Below are 16,385 nucleotides of genomic sequence, written 5' to 3' on the forward strand. Positions count from 1 at the left end.
TATTTTGAACAACTTTCTGAAAAACAAAATATGTAGCTAGAAAGTAGCAACTCGAGTGAAGAGGAATGTTAGTTTCGGCGTTCGACGAACGTGCAATGACGTCAGAGATTTAGTACACGGAAGGCGTATTAAATTATTAATTCAACTAATTATGAATTATTTACCGGCATCATCAATAAGCTGGAAGGGAATGTTTTCCCTCACTTTATCTGAGGCTGCAGCGGTAAGAGGAAAAAAAAAAACTACAGCGAGGAATGAAAACACTATCTTTTCCTCCCACATAGGACTGCAGTTAATGGTTGAACACACACAACGCCCCAAAACACACATCACAAACACAAAGACGAGTCCCATTTCATGTTTTGACACTTTTTTATCTCTGTCAAATATTTCTGTCCATCCATACGTTTATAAAACGCCGCAGAAGATATGTGAAGCGACAAATTGCACTTTTTATTAAATAGGAATGAATTCTAGTATTAAAATGATGTAGTTGCTTTTCTATTGTGTGCAATGTCTTATCATTTGTGTGTGGTTCATTTGATGAAGTCTATTTTGAGAATCGCGCGTGGAGGCAACGCCTTGGACTAATACACGCTCATCGGTATTACATTTTGGTTGCCTTTTAATGGTTAGCACATTGTTTTGATTCACTTGAACCAGCCTATTCGTTTGTGTCCACTGTAGTGGACATTGGTGTTTGGTCTCTATCGTTTGACTCATCGGGGGGACCTTTATAAGTCCCATCGTGCTCAGTAGAGGACATCCTGGCCTGTCCAATGACGTCTCATATGTTTGAGTGGGATGCAATTAAAATTGCGGAGACAAAATGGACACAGCAATGGACACAATTGAATGGGCTGGGTCTCAGGAAGTTTCAAGTAAAATAAAAGCCTTTGCAAGGTTAGAAAAAAAAAACAGCGTACATTTTAAACAGGTACATTACATCTCGTCTGATTTTTTTCAAGCACTTTTACTATTAAATAGTATTGAAATGGTTTATAGCAGAAGTGTCCAAACTTTTTCCTCTGGCAGCCTCTCATAATTTTTTTTTTAAATAGATGTTGTTTTTTTTAAGCTGAACTAGTTAAACACAAGTTAAATGTAATTACACATTGTCTATTTCATGTATTTTTTTGTTTTGTTTTTAAATCTGCTGTCAAAGCTTTCTCCTAAAAGTAATGAGGCAACAGGATTTTTTTTTCATTTCTAACATTTAACATTTTCATCCCTTTTTTAGCTAGCATTGTGGGCCATGACAAAATGTAATTTCATTATATGTCGCGGACCGCTAAAATGAAGATGACGGACTGCGAATGGCCCACGGGCCACAGTTTGGACACCTCTGGTTTACAGTAAAAATGTCAAATGGAGGAAAAAAAAACTACAATGGAAAAATGGCAAAATATATCACCAATGACAGGTAAAAACAGAAAAAAAGCAGACTCCCACATGTGAGGGACATTTGAAAAAAAACAGGCAGACATCAAAATGTCTTCAAATTAAAAGCATGTGCATGAGAAGACTTTAAAAGACATGAAGTCATTCAAAGAGTAACCACAAAAACAAACAAAAAAACAAGTAAAAGGCCATAAAACTTTCATACACTCATGCATATCAAACTGTTTTTTTTTTTTTTTGTTCTTCAATCAATTCACCAAACATCAATAGATTTTTCAGTTCTGTCATCACACACCCACGGCCGACTTTAGAAAATATAAATATCATACCAGCACGGACACAGTGACCTGAATGAATTTTGGCAAGGCGGACAGATCCAAAATTTTTGGACATCTGTTATTTTGGCCACAGTAAGCAACAGCCTAGAACAGCTGGAAAAAAAAAAAAGGCTTAGTGCAAAAATTAAAACAAAAAATCGCAGCACGCCATCAATGATATAAGACTGTCTGGAATCTAATAACTCAAGTATTGAAATGATACATTTTTTTGTTAAATATTTTCTCATAGTAAAAAAATAGCTGGTCAGCCTTATCGTACAAATGCGGCCACCGAATTTCGCTAAGTGGAGTCAAACGACGCACTTCCTCCCCACGGATACGAGACCAAACCGCCGTTAAAGTTCTCCGTCTTTTCGGTCGCAGCCGGCGCAGACGCGCACGGGGTGGTCCCAGCCGTGCGACGGCACGGCCCGGCGCCGCGGGGAGCAGTCGGCGCACACGCCTTGGCCGCAGGCGCGGCAGTGGTGCTTGGACAGCTTGGCGGTGAATTGGCGCCGGCAGATGTGGCAGGAGAGGATGTCCTGGTCGGGTACCCAGTAGGCGGGACGGGCGGCGTCTTTCACCAGGCCTTCGAGGGATGCGCCACGGTGAGAAGAAGGCAACCCGCGGGATGCGGGCATTGTGGGGGACACAAGAGGCGGAAACGGTAATTAGTTAAAAAAAAAAATATAAATATAATATAAAAATATATATATATATATATATATATATATATATATATATGTATATTGGAGCATGTGTAATGATTTAGAATGAGCTGAATGTGTTCAAGTTGAAATATTTTGAATTAGGGCTGAAATTATTATTTTAATACAGTTTCCTCTTGTTTATCAAGAGGTTTACGTTCCAAAAAATACCCGCAGTAATGAAAATCCATGAAGTGTGATAGAACTTTTTTTTTAATAAGTATAAATTTACAAAAAAAAGTTTGAATGTTTTTTTTTTTAATTTATTTTTCAATTTTTTGGGGGAAAAATATCAAGATAAATAGCAAGGTAACCATAATATAAAGTTAAGGTTATTATAAAAATCCAGAAAAAGGATTTATTTTATTTTTTTGCTTTAAAAATGCATATATTAGATTTTTTATTTTGTCTGGTGTGACAGAAGGATTAAAAATACTCGTAAAAATAGTGAGGTGAACCTGCAATAAATTTATGGTCATTAATGAAAGTCCACATATAAGAATTAGTGTGTGTGTGTGTGTGTGTGTTTTTTTCTTCTTATATGCCCTTTTATAGTTGGTTTTGTTTGTTGCAGAAACAAATTAAAAAATTTGATCTAGTCCAAGTCAGTAGGAAAAATATCTAAAAAAAATAGCAAGGTAAACCTGCAATAAAGTTATTGTCATAAATGAAAATCCACAAAACTAAATTATTTTCCTTTTCTTTTTGCTTTTTATTTTCTTCATGTTTGATTTGTCTAACCAATTACTGAAAAATAATCCTTAGTTTCATCCCTAATTTGACGTAGGTTTTGCAAAGCGAATGCGTAAATGTCCAAGTGTGACCTAACTTTAGCGTAGTCGTTCCCCGTAGGAAATTCCAAACACTGGACTCACGAATGTCACGCACGACACGAAATCGTTGCATAAGCAGCTGGAACAATCTCTATCAGTGACATTTAAATGATGTACAACCGGAGCAAATTTGAAACGGAGGGCCCTTAAAATGAAACGAAGTGAGCTATTGAGCATCTGCCGGCTCTCTCGATGACAATAAGCTTTCGCGATTAATGACAAAGCCGAGCGTTAAACGGCAGAGCTTGAGCAACGCCGCCATAAAAACGACCAAAATATTGCTTGAACGATTCTGGGGAATCGTTTGATATTGAAAGCGTTATCGTTTGAAAGAAGATCCTGACACTTGAGCGCCTCTGCCAGCAGGGGGCGACGCATTTCTGCAGCGATGTTTACACAGTGACTTACTCCTGTTACACAACAATCCTCTGGAGGTTTTGCTGCGGGCAACACTCACCGAGTGGGATGTCAATAGCGGTAACTACAACCCCTATGGTGTTGGTGACCGCCTCGCCAACCTTCCTGGCAAGAGTTCCGCCATCTTCCTCCTCCTCCTCGTGAGCTGCGCCATAGCAAAATTCACTTACAGTAAGTACACACTAGTAAGGATTAGTTTAACCCTTGTGTGGTAATTTGGACAATCCATCTTTGCATTTTTACATCAAAGGAAAAGATTTGACACCGGGGAGCTGAAATTTCACCCAGAAGTTCAACATGGCGCGATCACTTAGTTATTGGTAATTCTTGGCTAAAATATTGATTGATGTGGATGAAAAGAACCCAAAAATGGTCAAAATACTGCACAAGGGTTAAGGGTAGATCAAACTAAAGTTTTTATTCAATATAATATGTTCCATACCCCCCAAATAGCTTTAACACGGCATTTCGATTAATATTATGTTTGTGGAACATGATTTAAGAAGGGAGCGGCCATTTTGCTCTTTCCTGTCAACTGACATCACAGTTACCCAGATAATGAAAATGAACAATTTCCGTACATTTTGGAATATAAACTGCGCCGCTGTATATAAGCTGCAGCAACAAAAAAATAATTTTGTTTCTTTTTTTGCTACTTACAGCAATAATAATAATCAATAATCAATCAATAATAATAATCAACAGACTGCTCAAAATAAAAATCAATACTTTGATTGCATCTTGTCCGTCTCCCTTTGTTTGACTGATTGATTAATTTGCAGAACACATAAACTCATTGCGCATAAATCAAACTGTATGTATCACATCTATATATCTATTAAATTCAAAAACTTTTACAGATCTTATTCAACATACATAATTTTAATTCTTAATACTTTATTTATAATACTATATTTTTAAACACATCCATTGATTCACATTTTTTCAGTTGTATTTTCATCGTCATAAAATGACACTTTAAACAGATATGCACATTTGATTGCCCCCTAGCGGCTAGTAAAAAAAATGCAGAAAGGGCGCACTTGATTATAAGCGGAAATCTTTACTCAGGGGCTCTTACTTTTCTAGAAAAAACTAAAGGGAAAAGTGGGGCCTCGGCATGGGTCAGGATGACGGTTTTCGTGGGGTTTAAAACAAAATAATCATTGAGAATCACTGGGTGCGGTTCTACCTGCGTTTAAGGCCCTCTGCTCGAAGCAGACGTCGCAGACTCGGACGGGGCCCAGACCCCAACCGCGCTCAGGGACGGGGGCGGCTTTGGAAGAGCAGCCGTCGCAGAAGCCCTCCCCGCAGGCACGGCAGTGATGCTTGGTGTCGTTCTCCAGGAAGACGGCTTGACACTTGTGGCACAGCTTGCGAGAGATAAACAAGCCTCTGTTATTGACTAAGACCTGTTTTGTAATAACGAGGGGGGGGGGGGGGGGGGGCGTAATGTCCACACTTTATCTTGTGAGCACACATAAAGATTGTGTAACAGGCAAGGAACGGCGCGTAAACATCCCTCGGGACGCCGAGTGTTGACCTAGGTTGCCGGCGTCAAGTGGCAGGGGGCGGGGATGTTATGACTCGCTCACCAAGATAAGGGAGTTGGGTTTCCAGTAGGTGGGGGCGATCTGGTCCGTCAGCCAGGAGGTGACGGCCTTGGCGGGCTTGACGCTGAGCTCCGACACGGACTGGGCCACCAGGTTCACGCCGTCCAGGAGACGCTGCGCTGCGTTGCTGTTGTCCTTTAAAAAGCCCTCCGACTGCAAAATGAAGGCCTTGCGGTTAGTATTACAAGAAATTAGTACGACCAATTTGCCTGACATATTTATTGTGTTTTTTAAGAGTCCAGGAATCCCATATATTTATATTTTTTACATTTTTTTCCCCCCAAGTGTTTGGCTCAAGAATGATCTAAAAATGGCTGGTAATAAACAAATGAAATACTAAAGTAATCATTACTTTAGGTAATATTGTTCTAAAGTAATCAATGACTTTAAATAATTAAGTATTTAAGTCATTGATTACTTAATAGTAAGAAAGTACTAAAATAATCAAAAACTTTAACTACCTACAAAAGTAATAGTATTTTGGCTATTTAGTATTTTGGTATTTAGTGTTTTGGCTCAAGAATGGTCTAAAAATGGCTGGTAATAAACAAATGAAATACTAAAGTAATCATTACTTTAGGTAATATTGTACTAAAGTAATCAATGACTTTAAATAATTAAGTATTTAAGTCATTGATTACTTATAGTAACAAAGTACTAAAATAATCAATAACTTTAACTACCTACAAAAGTAATAGTATTTTGGCAATTAATTTTAACGTTTTAGTAGCTGTAAAGTGATTGATTACTTTCGTACTTAAAGATCTAAAGTAATTTATTGTTAAATTATTAGTGAAAGGAAGGAAGGAATTAGGAGTGAAAGTGCTTATTGTAATAGCAGTACTCTAATACTTTAGTATTCATTTGTAGCAGCCATATTTCGACAGTAGTTGGGCCAAACAATTGAGAAAAATATTTGATTAAAAAAAAAAAATTCACTTTGAAAAAGAACATAAAAAAAGATATGCTTTACTCAGCTCAATGCTAATGAATAATCAAATTAATTGACAATTCTTTTTGATGAATTGTTTTTCTTTTTTTGTGCAATTTCTTTTTTTTCCCCCCATTTTTGTGACACGATCGAGTTAAATTTCAACTATTTGAGGGTGTTACAGTAATTAGCATGATCCTCTTACCCCTGGCCAAACATGCTGGATCTCGGTGCGGACTACTGTGTCTACCGGGTCCTGGTTCCCATACCAATACTGCCTGCTCCGATAGATCACTCCACAGTTAGGGCACTCAATAACATACCTGAACATGAATATGAAAAGCAACATGAAGGATGAATCCGAAAATGGCCTTATGACTGACCCTGCGTTTTCCTCCCGACCCCGACTCACCCTGACCAGGCGTATTTGGCGAGACCCATCCAAGGAGAGTCGGAAGAGGCCGACGTCTTCGGGATGACGATGACTTCTTTGCCTCCTTCGTAACAAGCCTGAGGTGATGCCACAATCATTTGATCGTCTCCCGAAACAGATGATTGCAAATGTCTGTGTTCTTCTTGTCGTGATTCAAACAATAATCAACTCACTTTCATACAGAATGAAAAAAAAAACAAAAACTTGAGAATATTTCCAGGCGAGAGGCTTAAATTCAGAGTAATTAGTGAGTAAAAAGTGAGCTGCTTCAACTTCTCTAACTCGTCGGTACGGCACTTATATTTGTCATTCTTCCCGAATGATTAAAAATCCAAAAGATTCCAAAATCATGCAGGTGTATTGGGCACTCTAAATTGTCATTGGGCGTGATTGGGTGCGTGAATGGTTGTTCACCACTGCGTGCCCTGTGATTGGCTGGCAACCAGTCCAGGGTGTCCCCTGCCATACTGTTCGAAGACCGCTGGGATAGGTACCAGCAAGCTATCGAACCTAATGAGGATAATTAGCTACAGATAATGCATGGATGGATGTCTTTTCGTTTATTAGTTTTCATTTTTTAAAAATGTATTTTATTCTTATATAACAGTGTTTTTTGTCATTCTTTCTCCTTCAATTGTGCTGTTCATTTTGGTAAGGGTACCTTGGTCAACTGACTACAATATAAAACACATTAATGTATACATAGTATTGCTAATTTAGCTGCTTTAACTCCTCTCACTTCATCAGTACGGCACTAATATTTGTCATTCTTCCCAAAAGATTACGAACGTATCCTGAGAGCCAACCTATTCCGTGTTCATTTTGCCTCCCACAAAAACATATGACTAATCATTAGAGAGGCCAGGATGTCCTCTAACGAGCACGCTGGGACTTAGTACTGTTGCTCTAATGAATCAAAAGACCATTATCGATTACGGTGGACATGAATGAATAGGCTGGCAATATTTACTTAAAGGTGGTAGCCCCGCCCACCACACAATTAACAATCCAAATAGTGAACCGCGTTATAGCGAGGGAACGCTGTAATTCGCCGCGCTTACCTTACAGGTGTAAATACGATTATCGTGCTGAAGAGAATAGCGGCAACGCTGCTTCGCCTCGTGGCGCACTCCTTCTCCCAGGTGGTTCATACTGTTCTTGCAAGCAGATCTGCAACGACACCGCTGGGTCAGAACATTAACAAGCACCGACAATAGGAAACTGAAGGAGGCGTTAGGGCGGAATCGAACAGACGCTGACCCGCAACTGAGGCATGAGCTGGAGCAAGTGAAGTACTCATCAGGGAAGAAGCAACTGTGGGCGACCAGCTCATCTCCAATTTCCCCACAGAAACGCTCACTCAAGGCCTTTCAAGACATCAAACAAAAAAAATGACCAAACAAGTTTTCCTACGTGATCAAATGATGCGGGCCTACCAGCAGAGCTTTAAAGACGACCACGGGGGTGCGTGGAGATCGCGTGGCATTATTGTCCAAGAGCTGCTCCAGTTTAGTCTGCAGGCCGGAGAAGTCAGTGGGCGGAGTCAGAGTCTGCGTGCCCAGGTACTGAACGGAACTGAAGGCCTCCGGGAAACGGGAAACCTTCTTAAAGCGCTCCAACAGCAGCCGGTCAACCGATTCGTGGGATTTATCTAAAACAAAGCAAAACATGTGATTCGTATTCACAAAGCAGAACTGTAGTTTAAAAAAAAAAAGTTTATGATTAGATATTTTGTGCCCCCTCACTATTCTAAAAACCGTTTTTGTTTTAATGTTGCATTTATGGAATTTGAAATAAGTAGCAATATCCACCCGTTTGTATGAATCTCAGGTGGCAGCCATTTTGCCTCCTGCTGTCGAATGAAGATGACATCATAGCTGTTAAAGGCTCAGTTAAGAACCATTTACAAACTCGGAAACACTTGAGCCGTGTTTGGTTTTTATCTGAGCCTTAAGCAGCTGTGATGTTATCTTCAGTGGACAGCAATAGGCGTGAGCCCTGAGTAAATGCGATGTCATTTTCAGCCGACGGCAAGTGACAAAATGTGTTTTTAAAGCTATTAAAGGGTTAGTCCACTTATTTTGTTATTCTCAGCAATAAAAAATGATATATTGTTTTTAAACATCTTTTTCATGTACAATTAAAAACTTTAAAGCATTTTTTCATTTCCAATGTGTGCTCAAGACTCGGGTAACGGCCAATCAGGCCTCACGTGCTGGTCATGTGCAGTTGACAAGCTGAGTTGTGATTGGTTGTTAACTGAGCCCTCCGCACATGTGATGTCATTTTCAGTCAACGTCACAAAATTAACGACACTATCAAATACTAATGTATTCAAGTGATTGATTACTGGTATTAAACTAAATGGGTACTCTAATTAATGAAAAGTAATCAATTACTTTGGCACTATAGTATTGAAGCAATAGATTCCTTTAGATACTTAAGTAATTGATTACATTAGTACTCAAGGTACTAAAGTAACAAAAAAAATGTACTCAAGTACAGTAATTGTACTCAGCTATATTTGACCCTCGTTTAGGCAAATTATTTAAATTTTAAAAAAAAACATCGTAATAACTGGGATTGAATATGTGACTGTGTAAAAAACAAGTCAACATATATTTGGATTAACGGAATATTTCATTGAATTATGCGACAAACATAGAAGTGCAAGACTCTTGACTTTTTTTTCCTGTTATCGCAAACACAGTATAAGCAAAGTTCCCAGAGTTCCTACCTGTACCGAGAAGCTTCGTATGGACGGTCTCATGGAAGATAATGACAGCGGGACCCAAAGTAGACAGAGGAACATCCAGATCGCAGCGAGCCATGGTGCTTTTCAGCTCCTTGGTGAAATGCTTCAAGTAGGCCTCTGAGGCGTCCCCGAGAAACTTGAAGAGGTCATCGTGGAGGCGGTCCGCGTGGGTGCGGTAGATGATGAGGTCGGAGATGGCGAGCACCTTGAGCAGGAGACGGGTCCTCTGGCCCTGTTTGGAACTGTTGCCCAGAAGCCCCTCCGTATCGATGACCACCACATTACGGAAGGGGTCAAAGGCCGCCCACACGCCCACGGTGCAGGACTCCTGCGCGGGGGAGGTTTTGAACACCTCTTTGCCCGTGAAGAAGGTGTGGTTGAGGGTGTGGGATTTGCCTTCTCCGGTGTTGCCGAAAATGGACACCACTTTGACCAGCTGCCCGGCGTCGCAGTTCAGCTTCTTCACAAACGTCGCCTCGTCTTTTATCTGAGAATTTTTCAACCAAATAAACGAGAGGAGATTTTGATTTGCTTGGGTGATGAATAGGATCGGCACAATCAAATATTTGAAGAAACAAATATTCCACTAAATTGATTCAATTGATTAAGCTTTTTTTTTTTTTAAAGTTATAGTTTACACATTATAATGTTTTTCCCAATTTAATTACCAATTGTTAATGTTTACTTTGTATTGTTTAGTCACTAAAAAAAGATATTAAACAACATTTAAGTCACAAGGAATTTCTTAATTAAAAAATAAACAGCATAAATTTTTTAAATAAAAAATATATTTTAAATTAATATAAATAAATCAGAATAATTAACGAGGCTGACATCGGAGGATCTGGGAAATTTTAGATTCAAAAATTACTCGATTATGAAAATGTTTGTTGATTAATTGACTCATTCTGACATCTTACCTGCATTTCCTCCTTTTCATCAACAAGGAGAAAACTGGACACATTTTCCAGCAATTTTGCCCTCAGTGACTTTTTCTCATCAGCGATTTGGACGGCAGGCTGAACAGAAGTTTGGACGGGCTTGGGCTCCACGTGTTTTGGTGGCGGAAGATACGAAATGAGCTGGTGTTTCTTTTTGTTCCCTCCGCCGTGCGTACGTTTTTGGCACTCTTGGCACAAATTCACTTTGCAGCTCAGGCAGCGCACCGCCGACCTATTATTGCGTTTGCCATTGTTTCCGCCTTTGCAGTTGTCACAATAAGGGACATGGCCCGGACTTATCTGGTGGCGCTGGTGGTTCTGAAGGCGCTCCTGACTGTGAAGCTCCAGATCACAACGAACACACTGCAAGGTCCTGCAATCTTCACACTCAAAGGCTGCCTCCTCAAAGCCGCCGCAGACGTAACTCTCTTGACATGTTAAACTTGTGTTGACTCCCTTTTCTGAAGAAGATGAGCCATGCCCACTCATCGTCACTGTCACCTTAAAAATAGAGCTGATCGCCTTTTGGAGAAGCTTTCACTGTAGCGATTGCCTACAAGTCAAACCTGTGATAATACTGGCAAAAATATTACGAATAACAAATAAATAGTCAACTTAAATTAGCTGCATTCTGAAAACGTTGCTGATTGATTTGTAAACAAAAACAAACAAGTTATTTTAACCGAGGTGCATCTCAAGCATATAGAAAGTTATGTTGACATTCAAGCAAGTGGGTGTGACAATAACAAATACTTGCACCAAACAGTTAGCTTATTTGTACTTAAAATTTTCCTCGAAACACGACGCACGCGGATTATTTTATAATAAATAAAAGACAATCGAACGAAAGATGTGCATGTAGCTAGCAAAGTTGTGAAAAGCGACACTTCCTTGAGAGTGGCAGATGTGCAAACAATGCTAACAACAAGCTAGCTAACAGACTGGCCCTCAATATAAAAATAGCTTGTTGGCTAACGGATATCTGGCATCCAAACAAGAAATGTTTCACTTGGACCTAACGGTTCTGTGCTTGTTCAGGCGTTGACGAAATAAACGCCGTCGTTTTTGGAAAGCGATCCCCGCAACAGCAGCAGCCAAATAATGAGCAGCTAGCGACTTCAAAACATCAACAAAACTGCGGTTCGTCGATGTTAAACAGCTCGGATCTCCGCGGATTTGATCAAAAAGGGAGGGGGGTCGTTCCAATCTCGCTTTAAAAGTCTTCAAAAATTGTACCTGTATTTTGAAATCCGTCCGAGCAGTGTTATTGTTTTTGTTCTTCAGTCCCCTCCCTAACAGATTTGTCTAGGTCGGATCAGCTGATCAGATTATTTTCAGTCACAGGGTCAGCGGTGGGTGGGGCATTGGTGCATCATGGGAAATGTAGTTGTGGAGAGGCACGTTTTTGACAATACAGTATAACGGGCTAAACCATGATTTATTTAAAAGAAGGTAAAAATTAACTCTTAAAAAAACTTACAAATTGATGTGAATGACAAACACGTAAAATAGTAGATCTATTTTCAAAAATAATTTTAAATCGTCTTTTTAACAGTTTCTGTAGATATCAGCAAATCTATTTTAATATTTTTTAGTACCATGACAGGCACAGTTATTTTTATTTTTCAAACTGAGAGCAAATTATAAGAACTAGCAAATAATTAGAACATAAAGTAACTTATTTCTAAGTTATATCAAACAAAACAGGAAAAAAAAGAAAAAAATCCGTATGTATTTCAAATTTTATACACATCCCTCTGGAATTGGTAAATAAAATATGATATATTTGTTTTCCTCATCCAAAGGTGTTTTGCACTGGTTATAGGTTAGTGAGTTGTGAATTACTGTCCTTAATCTCCAAGTATTTCAGTTGAGGGTAACGCGGATTGTAAAACATGCCCCAAACTCATTTTCCCGACAGAGGTTGCCTTTAAATGGCTTTTGTCTTGCAAAAGAGCACTTCAAAGTGTCAGTGGGAGACCATTTGTCCCAAATAACTCTTGCTTGGTGCTGCTTTCCCTCCAATTTTCTCCATTGACAGTATCTCACACCACTTCTTTTGAAATTGGATGTTAGGGCGTAAAAAGAAGCACAATGGGGACTAAACATGCGATTGTAAAATGCGATTATACACTTTAATACTTGCGCACATGCAAAAACATGAATAAGTGACAAAGACAGGAGTTGAAAGAAGAAAGATGAAGGTAATATACGGCCTTAAGGTGTCCATTTTGATTGCTCCATTTTGTATATCAAGACGAGGGAAACCAAGGTCTCTGGGCCAATCATAAGCACCGAGATTTGGGGGCCACGATATATCAAAAAAGGGATCAAATCCAAGAAGAGCTACTTTCTAAAGTTCAAAATGTTCCTGTACCTCCTCACATTAATTTGAAGATTCTCCTCCATCTACGTTCACAAAAAGTCTTCAAGCACTCAACCAAACTGAGCTTTTTGTTTTTAGTCGCATTGTGCTCCATAGCGGCCAAGATGGCGGTGTCAAACACATCTTTGAGGCGGTGCTGGGTGAGAGCCGAACACTCCATGTAGCCGCTAGCTCGGATCCTGCGTGCCATCATCTCGGCCTGGACCCGTGCCACCGGTTTGGCACTCCGCTGGGCCAGATGAAGGAGGATCTCGGCATTGTGGCGAAGGTCGGACTGGGTCCCCACAAGGACTATGGGAGAAGTGGCGTTTCGTGTGCGGATTCGCGGGATCCACTTGGAAGCCACGTTGTCAAAAGAGTCGGGATTGACCAGGCTAAAACATAGGAGGAAGACGTCCACGTGGGCGTAGCATAACGAGCGAAGGTGGCCCAACTCATCCTGTTGAAAAACGCAAACGTACACATTATTTTTGAAGACTTTTTACGGTCGCAATGTAAAGTATTTACCTGTCCGGCTGTGTCGATCAATTTAAGACGTGTTTGAACTCCGTTCACATAAACCGAACCTGTGAATCAAAAACTATTATGTACATTTTGCAACTTTCTTGATAAATAAGCAAAACCCGGGTCAAAATGACCCAGGGATATTATATGCTATTTTTTAAATAAAAAACACAAACAAACAAACATAAGATTTGTTAGTGAGCAGAATTATAATTTGAAATTTTGGATGATTACACAAGATCCTGGGTCAAATTGACCCAAGAAGTTATGGCTACACAAAACCCAAGTCTAAATGACGAGGGATATTATTGCTCTTTCTGAGATGGAAATAAAAGAATCACAAGATTTGTTACTGAGCAAAATTACACATCAAAAAAGCATCTGAAAATTTGAGATGATTATTCATGACCCCGGGTCAAATTGACCCGAGATGTTATAGCTATACCAGAGGAAAAAAAATATAATACATAGCTACAGATTAAGTATGACTTTCTTATTTTTTGACGCACAAGAATTGTTCGTGAGCAGAATTACTCATCAAAAAAAGTTTGAAAATTTTGGATGATTACATGACCACGGGTCAGATTGACCCAGGATGTTATTATTACTCCAGAAACATAAACATAAGGGATCAGTTTGATTCCAAATGTTATATCTCTCCTCAAAATAACACATAAAAACATGTATTAAGTATTGCTTTTGTTACTTAATTATTTTTTGACACTTGATTAATTAAACACATCTCTGGGTCATATTGACCCAGAAACATTATTACCGTACCTGAGAAATGAACATAAAACACTGTTTGAAACAAAATAATATTGGACTTGGATGACACACCTTGTGAAAATGTTTGAATGACTAAATACACCCCAGGTCAAAGTGACCCAGGGACATTATTGCTGTTCCATGAAAACAAACATAAGCCGAATGATCTTGTTGTACCTGTAAACACGTCGAAAGCCGTTTGCCTGTACTCGCTGTTGTACCCGTTGAAAATGTAGCTGATGATCATGCTGGTCTTCCCTACAGCTCCATCACCGACCAGGAGGCAGCTCAACTCTTCCCTCGGCCAGCCAAACTTCTCGTCCCTCAGAGCAGGCTGGAGTGCCATCTTATCTGCTTTCTTCCTATTCTCCACACATCCGTGTCATCCCAAATTGCTCAAGGGTCCACACTGTAAGGTCACATGTTGTAATTCTCATTGTGAAAAAAAGAGGGAGACTTTCAGTTCAAAAGAACAAAAGCAGCCAATCAAGTGAGGGATGGCCAACAGTCACTGTCCGATTGTGTTGGCTGCTCATTTGCATTGCCACGCCCACTCCCCCCTCATTTGATGCGGTTTAATATTGTCCTCGCATAAAACAAACAAAAAATAAGATTAAATTAATAGGCACGTGATTGGGACGGAGTACAGTACAATGTGAAGATGAGTGAAAAATGGCTGTTTAAGTGAACAAAAACAAATAAATATGTAGAATAATAAAATGTACTCCAGAAATGTACCATGTATAGGCATATCAAACCAGCTATTGAATTATTTCTTTTCATCCTATTTTTTGTTTTTGTTTATTTACCCAGTTACATTTGGACCCTATCACACACGATTATTTTGTCACTTATTTGAATTTAAGTTTATTGTATCCTGAGGAAAATCCGAGAGAAATATCTGAAAGTGGGTGGGGCTATGCAAATGAGCAGCGAACGGAGTCGAAAAGTTACAAGACAAATTTAAACTTGGAAAAGAATCATGAGCGTTACTTCTATAATGCAATGCCAATTTTGGCCCACAGAGGGTAGCGTTGTGCCACAAAAAAACAGTACAATACAGTACTGTACCGTACAGTCTGTTAATTGGCTAACTAGCTGGCATTTCCATTCCTAGAATGGAAATTTAACCTTCAAGTATGTTTGGACATATTTGCAAGCCCATTCACACATATTAGAAATTATGTACGAAAATTCTGGGAAGTACATTCAAATGTATTTTTATATGTGTTGCAAAATATTTGTAAGCTAAATGCTAAAATGCAGCATCTTTTTTTTCATAATGGTACGGGATATGCTGGTCAACACCTCATGACATTATGGAATAAATGTTGTGGTTTTAGTATTTAGTTTACAAGCATATTTGAAAGTTTTTGAAATTATGTATAAAAACACCAGTAAATATGATCAAATGTATTTCTAAATATGTTTGAAAGTACTTAAAATCATAGCATTTTTCATTGAAATCTACCGGCTATGCTCATCAACTAACTGTGTCCTTATAAGACCAAATTTCTATGTTTTCATTTAATTTAGTTGACAAGTATGTTCGAATGCATTTGCAAGTACATTCAAACGTTTTTGGAATTATGTATGAACACACTGATAAATAGGTTTGAACATTCTGTAGATTCAAATGAGTCGGTTGAAAATGTTGATCCACGTTAGTTGCTCCACGCTTTTGTGCATTATAATGGTTAAAAGGTCAAAAATCTTGAAGGTTTTCCAATATTAATGGAATAAATCGATGGAGATTATGTCCCAACTGTCTTTGCATAGCTGCGTTTCCACAGATTGTCTTGCTCTGTGTATTGTGACTTCCTTTTTGATGGAAAACTTGTCATTTCACTTCCAAAACGGTTATATCGAGGAGAATTGTAAAATATGGTTTCGAGCGGGAGGAGGGAAACGTTCGGGGTTGAAACTATGGCTTTCAAACAAAGTGTTGCCCCTTATCTGTCTACTCCTGCAGGAAACTGTGCGCGCATTGTGTTGTAAGCGCTCAGCTTCCTGTTTGCCCTTTTTTCAAACTCAATCCTTCTCTTGCCCCTTTCCCTCTCACACTTTCCCACCACCTGTGCTGTCACACACTTTTAAGGTAGGAGGGCAACATCTGGCCCCCATGACGCCCATCAAGTTAGCGGTCCAGTTCCCATGAGCCGCCCCCTGCCAGCTGTTGCTCACAATGCGGTTCCTTCATTCAAGGTAACGGGCCAACACAGGAAACACAACTGTCCACTACAGTGGACTGGACACAAATGAATATTCTGGGTCTCGGGAGGTTATAAAACTTACGATTTATTATGCAGTTTCCTGCCGGTTGCGTGCGCATTTGGAAGCCTTGCAAACATCTTGCAGCAGATGTCAGCAGTGCACCGA

General features: G+C 39.4%; 2 protein-coding genes and 1 long non-coding RNA gene across 3 annotated transcripts; 1 reads left to right on the top strand and 2 right to left on the bottom strand.

Annotated features, from left to right (window-relative positions):
• Window positions 1–353: 353 nt before the first annotated feature.
• LOC148412622 (zinc finger FYVE domain-containing protein 1-like) lies at window positions 354–11,656 on the bottom strand. The gene is made up of 11 exons (XM_088432957.1): window positions 10,328–11,656; window positions 9,390–9,894; window positions 8,089–8,303; window positions 7,913–8,019; window positions 7,714–7,822; window positions 6,632–6,729; window positions 6,425–6,542; window positions 5,271–5,441; window positions 4,868–5,048; window positions 3,716–3,820; window positions 354–2,307 (listed from the first exon to the last, which is right to left on the bottom strand). The coding sequence occupies exons 1-11, from the start codon at window positions 10,835–10,837 to the stop codon at window positions 2,075–2,077; spliced, it is 2,352 nt and encodes a 783-aa protein (XP_088289083.1). The 5' UTR covers window positions 10,838–11,656; the 3' UTR covers window positions 354–2,074.
• Window positions 3,700–8,774, top strand: LOC148412623 (uncharacterized). The gene is made up of 4 exons (XR_015867762.1): window positions 3,700–3,846; window positions 5,296–5,462; window positions 6,641–6,734; window positions 7,721–8,774. It is a non-coding gene; the product is annotated as an uncharacterized LOC148412623 (long non-coding RNA).
• An 800-nt stretch (window positions 11,657–12,456) lies between the features above and the next one.
• LOC148412624 (rho-related GTP-binding protein RhoV-like) lies at window positions 12,457–14,397 on the bottom strand. The gene is made up of 3 exons (XM_088432958.1): window positions 14,184–14,397; window positions 13,242–13,300; window positions 12,457–13,173 (listed from the first exon to the last, which is right to left on the bottom strand). The coding sequence occupies exons 1-3, from the start codon at window positions 14,350–14,352 to the stop codon at window positions 12,730–12,732; spliced, it is 672 nt and encodes a 223-aa protein (XP_088289084.1). The 5' UTR covers window positions 14,353–14,397; the 3' UTR covers window positions 12,457–12,729.
• Window positions 14,398–16,385: the final 1,988 nt, after the last annotated feature.

Source organism: Hippichthys cyanospilos, chromosome 14, assembly GCF_059441005.1.
Source record: "Hippichthys cyanospilos isolate Australia breed blue-spotted pipefish chromosome 14, RoL_Hcya_1.0, whole genome shotgun sequence".
Lineage (NCBI taxonomy): Eukaryota > Metazoa > Chordata > Actinopteri > Syngnathiformes > Syngnathidae > Hippichthys > Hippichthys cyanospilos.

Coding starts and splice junctions, on each gene's coding strand:
- LOC148412622 (XM_088432957.1), bottom strand. CDS start 10,837: ATGAGTGGGCATGGCTCATCTTCTTCAGAAAAGGGAGTCAACACAAGT. Junction 8,304..9,389: donor TACGAAGCTTCTCGGTACAG/GTAGGAACTCTG, acceptor GCTTTGTTTTAG/ATAAATCCCACGAATCGGTT. Junction 8,020..8,088: donor TCGTCTTTAAAGCTCTGCTG/GTAGGCCCGCAT, acceptor ATGTCTTGAAAG/GCCTTGAGTGAGCGTTTCTG.
- LOC148412624 (XM_088432958.1), bottom strand. CDS start 14,352: ATGGCACTCCAGCCTGCTCTGAGGGACGAGAAGTTTGGCTGGCCGAGG. Junction 13,301..14,183: donor GGCTTTCGACGTGTTTACAG/GTACAACAAGAT, acceptor TTTGATTCACAG/GTTCGGTTTATGTGAACGGA. Junction 13,174..13,241: donor TGATCGACACAGCCGGACAG/GTAAATACTTTA, acceptor GTTTTTCAACAG/GATGAGTTGGGCCACCTTCG.